At 34.6% G+C, this 18,962-nt stretch overlaps 2 protein-coding genes across 6 annotated transcripts in view; one reads left to right on the forward strand and one right to left on the reverse strand.

Annotated features, from left to right (window-relative positions):
• Window positions 1-18,962, reverse strand: part of NAALADL2 (N-acetylated alpha-linked acidic dipeptidase like 2) — a 1,336,058-nt gene that overhangs the window by 1,058,638 nt on the left and 258,458 nt on the right. The gene's annotated exons all lie outside the window — the stretch shown is intronic.
• LOC125921875 (cyclic AMP-dependent transcription factor ATF-1-like) lies at window positions 13,967-15,195 on the forward strand. Its single transcript, XM_049629592.1, is given in 2 exon segments — window positions 13,967-14,916; window positions 14,919-15,195. Coding segments are annotated over 2 exon segments (744 nt in total). The 5' UTR covers window positions 13,967-14,336; the 3' UTR covers window positions 15,083-15,195.

Below are 18,962 nucleotides of genomic sequence, written 5' to 3' on the forward strand. Positions count from 1 at the left end.
AAGAAAGAAAGAAAGAAAGAAAGAAAGAAAGAAAGAAAGAAAGAAAGAAAAGAAAAGAAAAGAAAAGCCATTAGGATTTTGATAAGGATTGCATTGACTACTCAGTATCACTGATTATCAGGGAAATGCAAATCAAAACCACAATGAGATATCACCTCATCCTATTAGGATGGCTATTATTTTTTAAAAGATAACAAGTGTTGGGGCGCCTGGGTGGCTCAGTAGGTTAAGTGGCCGACTTGGGCTCAGGTCATGATCTCGCGGTCCGTGAGTTCAAGCCCCATGTTGGGCTCTGTGCTGACAGCTCAGAGCCTGGAGCCTGTTTCAGATTCTGTCTCCACCTCTCTTCCCCTTCCCTGTTATGCACTGTGTCTCTCTCTTCCTCTTTCAAATGTAAATAAACATTAAAAAAATATTTAAGTAATTATCAAAAACTAATTTCACTGTAAGCAATTTTGTGTGGATGGATCTGTGTGTGTGTAAAGAGTACCACTGTTTAGTGAAATTCTATGTGTGCATAAAGAGTACCACTCTTTGTTTAGTGAAATTCCAAAAATGTGACATGAATGCAAGCACTACTGAGATAAAGGATAAATATCTGGAGCCTAGAGCTTTTCACCAATAGAAATATGATCAGTCAGGGGCGCCTGGGTGGCTCAGTCGGTTAAGCAGCCAACTTCAGCTCAGGTCATGATCTCGCGGTCCGTGAGTTCGAGCCCCACATCAGGCTCTGTGCTGACAGCTCAGAGCCTGGAGCCTGTTTCAGATTCTGTGTCTCCCTCTCTCTGACCCTCCCCCATTCATGCTCTGTCTCTCTCTGTCTCAAAAGTAAATAATGTCAAAAAAAAAAAAAAAGATAACAAGTGTTGGTGAGGATGTGGAGTAAATAGAACTCTTGTTCAATGTTGGTGGGAATGTAAAATGGTACTGCCACTGTGGAAAACAGTATGGAGGCCCCTCAAAAAATTAAAAACACAAATACTATATGAACCAGAAATATCTCTTCAGGGTATTTACCCAAAAGAATTGAAATCAGTATCTTGAAGAGATATTTGCATTCCCACGTTCATTACAGCATTATTCATAATAGACAAGATAGGAAATAACTAAATATCCATCAACCAAGAAATGGATAAAGAAAATGTGTATATACACAAGATGGAATGTTCAGTCGTAAAAAAAAAGCTGGAAACCCTGAGCCTTGAGGACAGTAGTCTAAATGAAATAAGCCAGTCCCTAAAGGAAACATATTGCATGATTCCACTTACATGAGATATCTGAAATATTCAAACACATAGAATCACAGAGTAGAACAGTGGTCTCCAGGGGCTGGGATAAGGCAAAATGTTGAGCTATTATTCAATGTGTATAAAGTTTTGATTTTGCAAAATTATTAAGTACTAGAGATCTATACAACATTATTATACACATAAAAAATTTGTTGAGAGTAAATCACATGTAAAGTGTTCTTACCACAGTAAATATATAATAAATTAGTTAAAAGATGTAGTATATAAAAATCAATACAAAAATAAGTAATATTTCTATACGTTAGCAGTGAAAAATCCAAAATCAGAATTAAGAAAACAATTACATTTACAATAGTATCAAAACAAATACAATATCTAGGAATAAATTTAATAAAACTAGTAAAATCTTCTTCTGTGAAAAATACAAAAAAAAACTTGAAAGAAATTATAGATCTAAATAGAAAGGCATCTCATATTCATAAATAGAAACTCATAATATTATTAAAATGTCATTACTCCTTAAATTGATTTCCAGATACAATGTAATCCCTATCAAAATCCCAGCTGACTATTTTGTTCAAATTAATAAGCTGATCCTAAATTCACATGAAAATTCAAAGGAATAGTCAAAATCTTGAAGAAAAGCAAGAGTGGAATATCCACATTTCTAATCTCAAAACTTACTACAATGCTACAGACATTATATATCAAGACTGCATGGTCCTGGCATAAAGATAAACATATAGATCAATGGGATAAAATTGCAAGTACAGAAGCAAACCCTAAATTTTAGTCAGTTGATTTTTGATAAGGGAGCCAAGACAACTCAATAGTGTAAGAAAATTCTAAATATGATACCAAAAGAAAAACTAGATAATAGGCTTCGTTAAAATTCAAAAATTTCTGGCTTCAATGGATACTACCTAGAAGATGAAAAGACATCTAACAGGAGAGAATATCTGTAAATCACATGTCTAATAAGGGACTTGTATTGAGACAATATGTAAGTATCTAACCTCTTACAACTCAATAAAAAGATATGGACAAAGGATCTAAATAGATATGTTTCCAAATATACACAAACTACCAATAATCACAGTAAAAGAGCATTAACCATTATGAGCGACAACTTCACATCCACTGTGATGGCTATAATCAAAAAATATATAATAAATCTTGTGCAGGATGTAGAAAAATTGGAACCTTGATATATTGGTGGTGAGAATACAAAACGCCGCATTTTAGAAAACAGTTTGGCATTTCCTCAAATGATTAAACAAAGTTATGACTCAGTAATTCCACTCCTAGCCATATACTCCAGAGAAATGAAAACATATGTTCACACAAAAACTGGTATACAAATGTCCACAGCAGCTTTATTCCTAACAGCCAGAAAGTGGAAATAACCCAATGCCTATCAGATGTTGAATGAATAAATTAAGTGTACCTAATAGATTATTATTCAAAAATGAAAAATAATGAAAAATACAAGCTACGTGGATGAACCTATTAAACATTATGCTAAGTAAAGAAGCTAGTCACAAACACCATATTGTATGATTCCACTTAGATGAGATGTTCAGAATAGGCAAATCTATAGAGAGAAAATAGATTAGTAATTGCCTCAGGCTGGAGGCTGGGAAGAATGAGGAATGACTGGTATTGGATATGGTGCTTCTTTTTTGAGAGGGGATAATGAAAATCTGAAAATAAATTTTGGTATTGGTTGCACAAATCTGTGAATATGCTAAAACTACTGAATTGTATTACCTTAAATGAGAAATTGTATGTCATGTAAATTATTCATTATAGTTTATTTCATTCATAACCATATACATATGAAATAAGTAACAGTTCTGAAATAGATCCAACCTACTTAGTATTTTTATCTAATAATTTTAGCTATTTAAAAAACACATACCTTTAATGTTTTTTTAATTTCATTCTGAAATAACTGCAATTACTTAACTAATGGGATTTGTGTTCCTGTTGGTCATAACGCTTCTTAAATCACAGTGGACACAGCCTCTCTCATTTCCTAGATCATATTGCTATTCACTCAGTAACTGCTTTTATCAAGCAAACTTGTAAAATCCAGCTTTGTAAACATATGATATCATTGAAAGGAATACAGTACAATCTATTGTTTAAATGATGAACTTCTTGAACTAGTGGTTTGCACAATGAGCAACAGATGTCTAACGGATGTCCAGTATCTTTGTGTCTTCCCTGAAAAATTAAAATATCCTGTGATGCTCCTCTGTGGCCCTCCTATGAGTTTTACTGTGCTTGTGTGCTGTTTGGAAACAGTCGCCCTACTAGATGCACGTGGTAAGTGGCAGGGCATGATTCACATGCCTAATTTTGTCAATACTAATTTTCTGTTTAACTCAGGAAAATGAAGTGCTGAATGCTTTAATCAAAATGATTTAATCTCCAAAAAAGGTTATAATAGCATCAAAATTCAGATTATAACTTCTCTCACATTCAAATTAAAGTCAAAAGGTAAAATCAGCCTGGGTCAGCAAAATGAAGAAACACTCTTAAATTTAGAAAGGAGAATCATTTCAAAAAGAACCTACGTTTTGGCAAAGAATTGGTAAGTTATTAGCACTGCCTTTAAGGACCATTTAGTTAGACAATGACTAGGTCTCACATAAACACAAGTCTGTAGGTGAAAAACACAGCTGTGTTTCATATATTTCACAGGTTTTGAACATTTAATAATTTTGGATTTTGAAGGACGTATATGTAACTATATCACATGTCACATTGTAGTGACACCAAAATTAAAGGCTAAACCTCATTTCAGACACAATTCAAGAGAAAAATGGTGACATGTGGACATGTTACTCTGTCATTACGGTTTGTAGTGTAACATTAAAAAACAAGTATTTTTATTGAGGCACTAGAGCCTATTGGTTAAGAATACTAAAATTGGCTTGAGGTTAATAGAGAATCAAATCCCAACTGATCCATTTACTAGTTGTGTCTTAATATCCCTGAGCTTAATCTCATGATCTATGAAATGAACATAATTCTCACATGGCTGTTAAAGAATCAAACAAGCTGTCAAAATGTCAATACTACCCAAAGCTATCTACACATTCAATGCAATCCCAATCAAAATTGCACCAGCATTCTTCTCGAAACTAGAACAAGCAATCCTAAAATTCATATGGAACCACAAAAGGCCCCGAATAGCCAAAGTAATTTTGAAGAAGAAGACCAAAGCAGGAGGCATCACAATCCCAGACTTTAGCCTCTACTACAAAGCTGTCATCATCAAGACAGCATGGTATTGGCATAAAAACAGACACATAGACCAATGGAATAGAATAGAAACCCCAGAACTAGACCCACAAACGTATGGCCAACTCATCTTTGACAAAGCAGGAAAGAACATCCAATGGAAAAAAGACAGTCTCTTTAACAAATGGTGCTGGGAGAACTGGACAGCAACATGCAGAAGGTTGAAACTAGACCACTTTCTCACACCATTCACAAAAATAAACTCAAAATGGATAAAGGACCTGAATGTGAGACAGGAAACCATCAAAACCTTAGAGGAGAAAGCAAGAAAAGACCTCTCTGACCTCAGCCGTAGCAATCTCTTACTCGGCACATCCCCAAAGGCAAGGGAATTAAAAGCAAAAGTGAATTACTGGGACCTTATGAAGATAAAAAGCTTCTGCACAGCAAAGGAAACAACCAACAAAACTAAAAGGCAACCAACGGAATGGGAAAAGATATTTGCAAATGACACATCGGACAAAGGGCTAGTATCCAAAATCTATAAAGAGCTCATCAAACTCCACACCCGAGAAACAAATAACCCAGTGAAGAAATGGGCAGAAAACATGAATAGACACTTCTCTAAAGAAGACATCCGGATGGCCAACAGGCACATGAAAAGATGTTCAACGTCGCTCCTTATCAGGGAAATACAAATCAAAACCACACTCAGATACCACCTCACGCCAGTCAGAGTGGCCAAAATGAAGAAATCAGGAGACTATAGATGCTGGAGAGGATGTGGAGAAACAGGAACCCTCTTGCACTGTTGGTGGGAATGCAAATTGGTGCAGCCGCTCTGGAAAGCAGTGTGGAGGTTCCTCAGAAAATTAAAAATAGACCTACCCTATGACCCAGCAATAGCACTGCTAGGAATTTATCCAAGGGATACAGGAGTATTGATGCATAGGGGCACCTGTACCCCAATATTTATAGCGGCACTCTCAACAATAGCCAAATTATGGAAAGAGCCTAAATGTCCATCAACTGATGAATGGATAAAGAAATTGTGGTTTATATACACAATGGAATACTACGTGGCAATGAGAAAAAATGAAATATGGCCTTTTGTAGCAACGTGGATGGAACTGGAGAGTGTGATGCTAAGTGAAATAAGCCATACAGAGAAAGACAGATACCATATGGTTTCACTCTTATGTGGATCCTGAGAAACTTAACAGAAACCCATGGGGGAGGGGAAGGAAAAAAAAAAAAAAGAGGTTAGAGTGGGAGAGAGCCAAAGCATAAGAGACTGTTAAAAACTGAGAACAAACTGAGGGTTGATGGGGGGTGGGAGGGAGGGCAGGGTGGGTGATGGGTATTGAGGAGGGCACCTTTTGGGATGAGCACTGGGTGTTGTATGGAAACCAATTTGACAGTAAATTTCATATATTAAAAAAATAAAAAAATAAATAAATTAATTAAAAAAAAAAAAAAGAATCAAACAAGCAAAACTTAAAACACTTAATACAGTTCCAAACATAAATGAAGAACTTACAAATTCTGGTAGTAATCATAGTTATTTTTAAGAGAATTATTAATCCCTTTAGATTTCCTTTAATACCGAAATCCTAAATTCAGAATACCTGTTTAAAAAAATGAAGGGGAAGTCACACAAGCAAAGTCAGTTTCAATCATCTACATTAATGGAGAGGCTCAGTGATGAGAAATATGACATAATTATCAAAGACCTTCTTATGGCTGTCATTGTGCACACGCACATGCACATACATACGCACACACACACACATACGCACACACACTACCTTTTTACAGTATCTATTAAGATGCAAGTTTGTTATTTTAAAATGTTATTTTAAGTAAAATTGAACATTCGCATTAAGAATTCTACTTTAAAATCTTTTCCATATCCAGAATGTTGAGAGTGCTTCTGGTCTCCCTTTATTAACAAATTACACAACACATAAAATTAAATAAAAGGCTCACAGGCATCATTCAAGTCTTTGTCACTTGCATTTCATAAAAATGTCATTTCCATTAAAATGGCATTACATAAAAAAGATTTTTACTGGGGGTATTTTTCAGCAGATTAGCTGTCCTAATTACATTTTGCTTGGGCTAATGTTAAAATTAGTTTCTGTTCCCTAAGCACATATCAGCTGATAGCAGAGAGAGGCAGACTTGCAACTTTCTACGCAACGGAAAGAAACCACCTGCAATTAGGGATGTGCTTAATTTAATTCACAGCAATTAGTGTATACAGGCAGGTGAATGTGATTTAATGGCACTCAAAACCTTTTTAAATTTTTGATGGAATTCTAGAGAGAAAAATCTTAGAAATTAAGGTATGTAAGGGAAAAATCACAATTTAAAATCACACACTGGAAAATAAAGTTTCTTACAGTATAAAATCACCTTGCTTTAATTATAAATGAGAAATTGTTCCTTATGTGATTTTATTCACCATTTTATAGAAAATCAAGGAAATGAATTATCTGTTGAAATAATTTAATGGAATCACATCTCAATATTTACCAGTCATTTTTGGATGCACAATGCCTTAAAGTTCTGTCATGACTTCCAATAGCGTATATTAAATATTTACAGAGATGACAAAGAAACCACATTTTGATTCAGCTACCTAAATGAATTCTTTGAAGGTGAAGGTCAGACTGAAGATTTTTTTATAAGATCAAGGATCCATACTAATATCTTATGCATGAAAAAGTACAGTAGTTGATGACCAAGAAATATTGATTAGTTGATGTGAGTAGCATCAATAATGAATAGCTTTCTTCTTGTTCTGACTTTAGAACATCCTTTTCCAAAAAAAATGAGTTTTCTGACACTGGATTTTCTGACTTCAAAATATTACAAATAAAATTCAACTCAACACTCATTTACTGAACACCTATTATCTGCAAATCACTGGATAACAGATAGCCTTATAGAGCATACTACGACAAGACAGAGAAGCTCTCCCTTCACCATGTCCTCCCTCCCAAGGAGTTTATAATTAATTAAGGCAGTGTTTCTCAATCTGTAATATGCATAAGAATCTCCCAGGAATCTTAGTCTGGGGTATGGCCTGGGATTCTGCATGTCTAACAAGCTACCTGACAACTCTGGTGAGGCAAGAGAATCAGAGGCTGAATTGATAAGAATGGGAGAATCTTCATGACAGGTAAAAAAGGTTTCTCCATTTCTCCAAGTAGTAAAGGAGGTAATAGTAGTGAATTTCAAGACTAGTTCATGGAACAATTGGTATTCTTGTGGATCTTGAAAGCTGAGGACTCCTTTAATGAACAGATATTATAGAAAAAGGGCAGTCCAAGTATAGGGAAAAGACTAACAAAAATGTCAGTGCAAAATAGGCAGAAAATGCAGCACGTTTAGAGAGAATACTAAATAATATTGACAAGTAGAATGTACAGTTCATGAAGGGGGAATAAAACAGGTTCATAAAAATGAATTAAATATTGTGCTTATTGTTTTCACTATTAATTATCATACCAAATCTAGTACTGTCCTACCACTCATAAAGTTTTTCATATCTATTATCCTCAGGGTGTTCTTGTAACAACCCCATGACAGATTTTTGTGAGTTTTGACATAACCAGTTTACAGAGAGTCTGAAGATAGCATGTTGTTTTGAACAAGTGTAAGTAAGCAGTCAGTTAGGGCTGGATCCAAACTCCAACATTTTTTGCCCCATAAAATATTATCTCTAGTAACCATTTACAGAGTAAGAAAACATTTTATTTTATTTTTATTTTATTTTATTATTTTTTAGAAAACATATTTTTAACTAAGAGTAACAATCCAGACACAAAATAATTTTTTCCCCCTAAGATTCACTTTATCATAGTGGTCGGGTGATGAGTAAACCCTTGTCTCCTTTTTCTACAACTTTAATGGGAGTTCACCTAATATCTCACTGTTAATGATATACCTTCTTGGTTTGACTCAGGTTCCTTACAAAGATAAGGAAATAAACTTCCCATAGTCTTCTAAGAATTTTGAACAGGAATGGGTTTTAAGTTTTAATTTTTTTTTAACGTTTATTTATTTTTGAGACAGAGAGAGACACAGCATGAACAGGGGAGGGTCAGAGAGAGGGAGACACAGAATCTGAAACAGGCTCCAGGCTCTGAGCTGTCAGCACAGAGCCCGACGCGGGGCTCGAACTCATGGACTGCGAGATCATGACCTGAGCCGAAGTCGCCCGCTTAGCCGACTGAGCCACCCAGGCGCCCCATAGGAATGGGTTTTAAGTTTTAAAAGAACCACATATTTAATAAACATAGAACTGCCATATGCATAGGTACCATCTACAAATTATGGAACACATTCATGAAAGATAGTCTCTTCAATAAGTTGCCATATTAGTCTTAGAAAAGTAGATAACTGAAACACTATGTATAGTTACATTTTAAAAATTATAGGAAAAAAACTCACTAATCTAGGTGAGGATATTGAGAATAGCTGTAAAGTCTAAGTATTTTAGAGAAATTCAATTGCATTCATTATGACTAACTTTATGGCAGAACTTTAAGGCATTGTGCATCCAAAAATGACTGGTAAATATTAAGATGTGATTCCATTAAATTATTTAAACAGAGAATTCATTTCCTTGATTTTCTATAAAATGGTGAATAAAATCATATAAGGAACAATTTCTCATTCAGGTGTGCTTAATTAATCTATAATTTCTATTGATCAAGTAAAGGTTAATTATTTATTAGTTACTCCATCTGAATCTCCAAATTCTAAACACATGACATACAAAGGTTCTATAACAATCCTATTATTAATTTCAGGATCTTAGAAAAATGTAAATCTAGTATATACAAAATAAGTTTATGTATAAGAAGAGTGTGTGATTTTAACACGCAAATTAACTGGATGAAACAACATACCTCTTTTAATAAGTACCTGCACATGAGAGAAAACTGAAGCCTATATATCCCCTAAATGTAAAGCATTGAAACCTAATCATTAAATTAAAAATTGAAATACAAATGTTTCTTTAAAAACTCTCCCTAATATAATCCTAAAAACGTAAGCTATTTTAAACAACCCAAGCTGTTGAACACTTTATAGCTTTTGGAAAAAAAAAAAAAGATTTTCATTTTCACTTTAAATTGTATGCATGGTATGATGAATATTAGTCTCTCGTATTAGGACAAAACTAAAATTGCCACATTGAACTAACATTTTCTTTTATAAAAGTTACTTATATTCTTCTAATTCTTCTCTTTTATATTACCAGGGTAAAGTTCAATAAACACTAAATGACTGAAAAATGCTAGAAATACATTTAATTACATGCACACATACATCTGTATGTATCTCTACCAGAAGCAAGCTCCCTTGTGGATGCTCTCACTCTTGCTCTCTCTCTCTACGTAAGTAAGTAAGTATGTATGTATGTATGTATGTATGTATGTATAATAACTGCATTTGGGAAATCAAGTTTGTATAATATTTGGTACTTTTACAATTTAGTTATTTTCCTTAATTTACCCTATTTTTCTTATGTACAATTTTGAAATAAAGCACACTAACACTAGACAAAATAAGGTGGTTATAATAGGTGCAATTTTAGTACTCTCACCTCTGGTTGAATTTCCATTTCTCTTGAATTTTTTATTTAGTGGACATGTGGGCTTCTCTCTGAATCTCACACCAAGTAGACATGCCATAACTAGTAAAATATATGAAGTGCTCAAAATTTAGTATTTGCTTTGTATTTGTTTTTAACAATGATAAAATATAAATTTTAAGATAAAAAATGATTTCTCATGTCTGCTCATCATATGAGAAACAAATAATCTGACTTAGACACACTTAGTTCTTCTTTAGTATCACTTTAGGTACTTATTATCCTATTAACTGTGTTTTCCCCTTGACATTGTAAGAGTCAACTCAGTGACTAAATATTTAAACTTTGTACCATGCACATTATGCTGTATTGAGATTATTGATGGTGCTTCTAATTTTGACCCTGAACAAAATCAATAAGCTGACGCCAAGATATTTAAATGGTATATACCCTCACACAAGAGACTCAATTATGAACATAATAATTGTCTTCAATTTTATAACTGAAACATCCTACATCTAATAATAAAAACAACAGATGAGCCATTTTTAGAAGGAACTGAGGAATAATGCATGATGTATAAAAATATTTTTATGTATCTCTACCAGAAGCAAGCCCCAATGCCTGATAAGTCTTGCTCCTACCATGCATGGAATTCTTGTATTCAGTAACAGAAGAGCCTATTCAAATGCAAGTTGGTTAGATATCAAGTATTTCTTTACGAGCCATGAAAATTATAGGCAATATTTAAATTTTAAATTAGTCATTAATTTAAAAATAAGGGAGGTTAATTTAATGTTCTATGATAACCAAAGTATAATGATATTGTTGATACTATGGATAGACAGTTAAAATTTTAATATAAAAACAGGTTCCTCTTGAACTAGTCAGCTAAAACTTTTTTAGGTTTCTCAAGGGAAAAAAGGAATGAATTAAAGGATGTCTAAATTTACAGCTCATAAAGTAATTATGCCCTTCTGAATCATCAGCATAATTTTATTTATTTATTTAAGTTTATTTAATTATTTTGAGAGAGAGAGAGAGAGAGTGGGAGCAGGAGAGGGCAGAGGGAGAGGGAGACAGAGAAGCCCAAACAGGCTCCATGTTGTCAGCGCAGAGCCTGACATAGGGCGGGTCTCAATCTTATGAACCATGAGATCATGAGCTGAGCCAAACTCAAGAATTGGATGCTTAATGGACTGAGCTACTCAGGTGCCCCAATGATCAGCATAATTTTAAATGTTTATTTTAAATGTCTTATACACAGGAAGATGTGGATGTTTGTATATGTTATACACAGAAACCCTTGATAATGATTAACTGTTGTAGATAGCTACTGACAAGAAGGAATCTAATCTAACAATCATCAAGTCCTTTGTCCCAAAGGTTCTGCTTGATTCTGTTTTCATTTTCTGCAAGATCATTCAGCCTGTGTCTCAAAAGCCAATTCTCTCAGCACTCCCCCAGTCCCTCCTACTTATTCCATTCCCTTTTGCCTGGAATACACTTTCCTCTTCTCATTTAAGCCTACCCACCTTTTGGGTTATCCCTTCCTGTGTATACGTGTGATTTTACCTGATCAATATTAGAATTCCCATTAGAATGTAAGCTATACAAAGGTAGGCTTATGGGCCTTATGTTTATTTTTCATCACTAGTGTAATTACAGCACCAAGTCTTTGCATTTTAAAAATAGTTTTTCAGTGAATGACTAATTTACTTGTACTGCTTATCACATCCTTTGTTTTTAAATCTCATGACCAAAATTCATGTTATTATATTATTTTCTTTATTTTTTTAGAGACAGACTGAGTGCAGGAGGGGATGGGGGGCAGTAGAAGAAGCAGGGAAGAGAGAGAAAATTAAGCAGGCTCCATGCTAAGCATCTATCCGGGCTCAATCTCATGACTATAAGATGATGACCTGAACCAAAATCAAATCAGATGCTCAACTGACTAAGCTGGGGTTCCAGGCACCCCATTATTTTCTAAGTAACACATCATTGTGTGTATTTTAAGTCTTTAGGGCAGCAATTTTGAACATGGCTCAAAATATCCAAAAGCAGACATTGTCAGTTAAGTTTGGACTTCAAAATTTAAAATAAAATAAGGAAAATGAGCTATAATAATGATACATTTCTTCCTAGTGTCAGGTAAACTGTAAAACTATAACACTTTGGGAAAAATCAAGAGTCTTTTCTGAAATATTTGTCTTCTGACAACTGTCAAAGCAAACAAAATCAAGAAAAATACACTTAACATAGTACCCTTCTTAATGGGAGTGTCACTGTGATAAGAGACACTGGAACATGCCTGGAAATTCACACAAAGCACAGGGCAAAAGATCCTCACAAGTGGTAGTTACCAATGAAGACTCAAAAGACATGATTTTATCAAGCTTTTGGAAGCTTGAATTAAAAAAGGAAACATATTTTCTTTCAAATTGAGGTGCTTTTAAATGGGAAATTAACTTTAAGGCTAAATATACATTGCAGATGATGTAATCAAAGTATATTTAAATCTACTGGGAACAAAAACAAGTTTCATAACATTTGAAAACTGTAAAAGAAATTGGCATGAAGTGGTTTTTAATCATTAACTAACTTTTAAAAATATCCTTCAGTAGAAAATATCTGGTTACTCCATATTTTTAATGTGCTTCTAGAATGAGATATATTGGAGGCACCTGGCTGACTAAGCCTAACCTGTCAGGCGATTCTTGCTCTCAGGGTTGTGAGTTCAAGCCCCACAATGGGTGTAGAACTCACTTAAGAAAAAAAGAAAAGAAAAGAATGAGATGTTTTGAAAATGAGTAAAAACACATTATCAATATTACAAAGTCAAATAATATGCCAGTGTCCATATGTTTTGTATAAGTTAACAAAACAGGTACCCATGTAAGTCAAGAGATAGCAAAATTTCAATTCTAACAGCTTGACTGGTTTAGCAATTTTATAAGCTACCACAGATGTAAATTTGTCAGGCTGCCTATAATAAAAATTTATGAAAAAAATTTAAAGCATTATTTATGCAGTATTGTACCAATCCTATAGTATTCAAACTTACTAAGTTCAGTGCTCCATGTATTTAGACCTGATGTCCTTTCCTCTACACCATAGCTGTCTGGGGTCGGAGCAGGGAGCTATTACACGTGAACAGATCGGAGGAGAAGCACTATCAGAATAAGGCCCCTTATATCAGAGACAGAATAGCTTCCACTTGCTAAGGGTGTACACTCTGCTAAACCTTTATTTATTTATTTTTTTTTTTTTTGAGAAAGAGAGAAGGTGTAAGTAAGCAAGGGGTAGAGAGAGAGGGAGAGAGAGAGAAGCGTGGCTCACCCCAAAGTGGGGCTCATGCTCACCTGAAGTGGGGCTCGAGCTCAACCAATGCTGATGACCTGAGTCAAAGTCAGATGCTTAACTGACTTAGCCATCCAGGCAGCCTACAGACTGATTTTTTTTAAGTTTATTTACTTATTGTATTTATTGTATTTATTTATTTATTTATTTATTTATTTATTTATTTATTTTGAGAGAGAGACAGCACGAATGGAGGAGAGGCAGAGAGAGAGGGAGACAGAAAATCCCAAGCAGTGGGAGTACGGAGCCTAAAGCGAGGCTCACACTCACCAAACCTTGAGATTATGACCTGAGCCAAAACCAAGAGTGGGATGTTTAACCAACTGAGCCAGCCAGGCACCCCTGGTAATAACCATTATTAACCTCACTTTAAAGAGGCAGAAATTGAGGCACAGATAGGTAAAATGACTTTCCCAAGAAAATGTTGCTATTAAATAAAGAATAAACATGGAGAATATAGAGTCTGTGCACATCCAAAGCCCACACAAAAATTGCTACTCTAACGAAAGTGAAAAGTTAATTGAACCTATGCAACACAGAGTTGTGTAAAACATTAAGTAGCACTTCCCTATCCCTTCTAATCAACCACCTTCAAGTAACCAATGTGAACAGTCCATTGTTTCCTCCCATGCCTTAAGCTCCGAAAAATGGGATCATGTCTCACCACTGTAATTTGGGATGGATTTTAAGTGTTAAGTCATTCCATTTAGGGTCACAGAATATCTTCATTGGCAAGCAGCTAAAATTATTCACATTATTTTCTATCCTTTAATAATGTCATAAAGTGAAGTTTGGGATTCTGGGACATTTTTGTGAAATTTATTTTTAAGTGTTTTAAGTGTTTTATATATATTTTTTTCATTATTATGAATGACAGTTCACCCACCACAGGTGCAATGGTATCATTATCAGAAAGTGAGGAGTCTCAGGACTCATCAGATAGTATAGGCTCTTCACAGAAAGCCTGCGGGATCCTAGCATGGTGTGCATCTTGCAGAAAAATTTTGAAAGGTTTATCTTCTGAAGATACATGGGGCAGAACAGAAGACAGAGAAAACCCTGGAGTTTCTGCTGTCACTTCTATGTCTGTCCCAACTCCCATCTATCAAACTAGCAATGGACAGTACATTGCCATTGCCCCAAAGGGAGACTTACAACTGGCCAGTTCAGGCACAGATGGAGTACAGGGACTTCAGACATTAACCATGACAAATTCAGTCAGTACTCAGCAAGGGACAATTCTCCAGCATGCACAGACCTCCGATGGACAGCAAATACTTGTGCCTAGCAACCAGGTGGTTGTACAAACTGCATCAGGAGATATGCGCACATATCAGATCTGTACCACCCCTTCAGCTATTTCGCTGCCACAACCTGTGGTAATGATATTTCCTGTGACACTTATATCTCAGACAACTAAGACAGATGACCCCCAACTGAAAAGAGAAATAGGTCAATGAAAAACAGAGAAGCTGCGCAAGAATGTCTCATAAAGAAGAAAGAATATGTGAAATGCCTGGAAAATCGGGTTGCAGTCTTGGAAAATCAAAATAAAACTCTAATAGAAGAGTTAAAAACTTTGAAGGATCTTTATTCCCATAAAGGTATTTGATTAAGAAAGAAAATATTTTTGCAGACTTCCTAAAATTTATATGGGATTTCTTTTCTTTTTAGAGGAGGTTTATAAATTAAAAGGCCAAAAATGAAGCATTTTATTTAGGCTTTTGCAATTCAAAGATAAATATCTTATGCAAGACATCTGGTGATAGAAGATAAAATGGAAAATGAGCTCAAGGAAGTCACTGACACAGCTGGAAGCTCTGGAAAAATGAAACCCACTCAAGAAGCGGGAAGTGAGCTTTCACCAATTTGAATTTCTGAAATGACAATAATCCAAAAATGCCAGAGAAGATAAAATTTGGTAAATGGATTTTTAAAATAAATCAGTTTACCTTATAGGTTTGCATTTCTTACCATTTCCTAAAGTTTACATTTTTCAATTGTGTGTGTTTATATGTTCTATTTCTGCCAATAATTCTAAATTACAAATAGAAAAGCTAATATATAAGTAAATATATAAATCATATGTTCTGATTATGTATACTTGTTCTATTGTCAGATCGTTGAAATGTTTTTTTTTTTTAAGTTTGTTTCTTGGACTTGAGATGGGTTTTGAGACTTGTGTTTAACTATTTTTGAGGTTTTGTCCTCAAAGGCATCTAAGATATATGAATGGAGTAGGGTGATTTTGTAACATTTTTTATCAGAATGGAAAGAGAACTTCTGTTTAAATGTTTGATACTTTTCTATTTAAAAGTTTGATACTTTTAAGTGGTTTGTTTTTTGGTTACTCTGGTAATTGAGATTTTCTACAAATATATAATAAATTGTTTTTTGATTCTATATTCTGTATGCAGTTGAATATACATTACCTATTCGGTTGTGCTTTAATAGAATGGAATATTTACAGGCTCTTGAAATGATATTAGAGTATTTTTTTAATCTTTTAAATGTTTATTTATTTTTGAGAGAGAGACAGAGAGACAGAGTGCAAGTAGGGAGGAACAGAGAGAGAGGGAGATACAGAATCTGAAGAAGGCTCCAGGCTCTGAGCTGTCAACACAGAGCGTGACAGGGGTTCAAACTCACAAACTGTGAGATCATTACTTGAGCTGAAGTCCGATACTTAACTGACTAAGCCACCCAGGTGCCCTGATATTAGAGCATTTAAAAAAAATTTTTTTAAGTTTATTTATTTTTGATAGGAAAGGAGAAACAGAGCGTGAGTGGTGGAGGGGCAGAGAGAGGGAGACAGAATCTGAAGCAGGCTCCAGGCTCTGAGCTGTCAGCACAGAGCCCCACACAGGGCTCAAACTCACGGACCGCGAGATCATGACCTGAGCCAAAGTCGGACTCTCAACCGACTGAGCCACCCAGGCACCCCTACAGCATTTTTAAAAAACCTTCTGAGGATGCATACCAAAGTTTTCCAAGAGGATTTTATAATCAATTTAATGTAAGGTTTATCAGATTCTAAAATAGTATGGTTATTTTTTTTTAATTTAATGTTTATTTATTTTTGAGATAGAGACAGAGCATGAGCAGGGGAAGCACCGAGAGGGCGGGAGACACAGAATGCGAAGCAGGCTCCAGGGTCTGAGCTGTCAGCACAGAGCCCAATGTGGGGCTCGAACCCACAAACCAGGAGATCATGACCTGAGCCAAAGTTGAATGCTTAACCGACTGAGCCACCCAGGCGCCCCAATCAATGGTACATTTATAAGAAAAGTGACTGCCAATATATTTTTATAGCTAATCTTTATAAATTCTAAAGTTGAGTTCTTAATGATTATTTTAAATGTTTATATAGTTTAGTAAAAAAAAAATACTTTGCATCGCAAAGTATCCTCTTTATATTATGAGAAGTAGTTTCCAGATTGGCTAATACTTGAATTGCAAGTTTTGTATGCAGTTTATCCAAAGCTCAGTAATGCCATCCATACACCAGTGTTTAATCTCTGTATTCCAGTTTGTATACACTTTGAAATTGTACTGTAAAACTAATGAAATTGTACTACAAAACTATTGTGCACTTCTTATACAATACGTATCATATTGTCTGTGAAATTAAAGGATATCTGATAAAATTAAGTTTTCTGAATGTTAATGTATACAAAAAGTGAAATCCACCAACAAGATAGAATTATTCCAAACATGCATGCACTCACATGAGTCAGCCCACCAACAACCCACCGGCAAATGTGTAGAAGAATTGTACAGGTAGTTTGTACAATATGTATTAAGGCAAATAAACATAAAAGATGCTCAATTTTATCAGTGATTATAGAAATACAAATAAAATCAAATGACTGGCAAAATATAAAAAGTCTGATAATATCCAATACTGGTAATAACAAAGAATAATCACAACACTACTGATATACAATGTAAATTTGTACAACCAATCTGGAAAAAAAATGTCATCCTGCAACTAAAGTTGAAGGTAAATACAAAGTGCTTAGATTTTTGAGCTGGCAACTCCAGCAAGGTATATGCCTTAGAGAATTGTTATATCGATCTAATAAGAAAGAGCTTTGCAAAGTGAATTCCATGAATTAGCATTATCAGCATCACCCAAAACCTAGTTAGAAATGCAAATTCTCAGGCCCTACATACACCAGACCTACTAAATCAAAATCTCAGGGTGGGGGGGGGGGCAGGGGGGAGGTGGGTTGCACCAGAAATCTGAATTTTATTATGTTGGTGTTTGATAAGCACTTCAGTGAAATACATACATACTGTCTATTCTCTTCGTGAATTCTTTATTTGTGGATTCACCTATTCTCTAAAATTTATTTGTAACTTAATATGCTTCTGTTTCCATTGGAAGATGTATACATGCACAGAGTAGTGAAAAATTTACATCATCTTAGGTATACATTCCCACCTGAGGTTAAACAAAGAGACCCTCTCATACTATAAACAAGTGTCCTTCCTGTAGTCTATTGAGTGGCACATTTTTTTCTTGCATTTTGTGCTCTTCGTGTATGATTTTGCTGTCTCTAATGGCCCCCAGTGTACTACTGAAGTGCTGTCTCGTGTTACTAAATGCAAGAAGCTATGTTGTGTCTCATGGAGAAAATCCATGTGTTGGATAAGGTTCATTCAGTCATGAGTTATAGTGTTGCTGACCATGAGTTCAATGTCAATGAATCAACAATATATATTACATAAGGTGTCTTTAAATAGAAACACACATAAAACAAGTTTATGTATTGATTGAGGAAAATGTTGTGACCAGAGGCTCCCAGGAACTTATCCCTGTATTTCCTCTGGGGTCAATGATGTAGTATTGGCTAATTCTGTGTTCTAATCAACTTTATAAAACATAACTACTATGAATAATGAGAACCAGCTGTATAGAAGCACTGCCTATATTAGAAATACAAAAGAAAAGAAACGAAAGAAACCAAATGTCATTGACAGGAGAAAAAGGAAACTTACAATGGCATAATCACATGATGAAATATAATACAGAGGTGAACATTAGTTGATTACATAACTAATATGCACAACATATGTATGTAATGTATAATTACATTAATACTATAATATGAATGACAAAATGATGTTAAATGGAAAAAAAATCCCAAGAGAGGAAATTCAACATGATCTTGAAGTCCAAAATCATGAAAACTATATATTGTTTAAGGACATAAACATATGTGTCAAACTGTAAAAATTAAAAGCAATGTAAAAAAAAAACAAAACCCAAATTCAGGATTGAGTCACCATGAGACTAGGGGAAAACAGAGATATGATAAGGAGAAGAATTTATATAAATACAAGCTGAGTATTGGATACAAAAGTACTCAGGATATTATAAAAATACAGGAAAGAATGGATGGATGGTAAGTAGTACAAAGGGTGTGCATGACAAAGAGTTTTTGAAAAGTTATGGCAATGTTATAGTTACCATATGTGAATCATTG

The sequence above is a fragment of the Panthera uncia genome, chromosome C2 (genome assembly GCF_023721935.1).
Source record: "Panthera uncia isolate 11264 chromosome C2, Puncia_PCG_1.0, whole genome shotgun sequence".
In the NCBI taxonomy this organism is placed as follows: domain Eukaryota; kingdom Metazoa; phylum Chordata; class Mammalia; order Carnivora; family Felidae; genus Panthera; species Panthera uncia.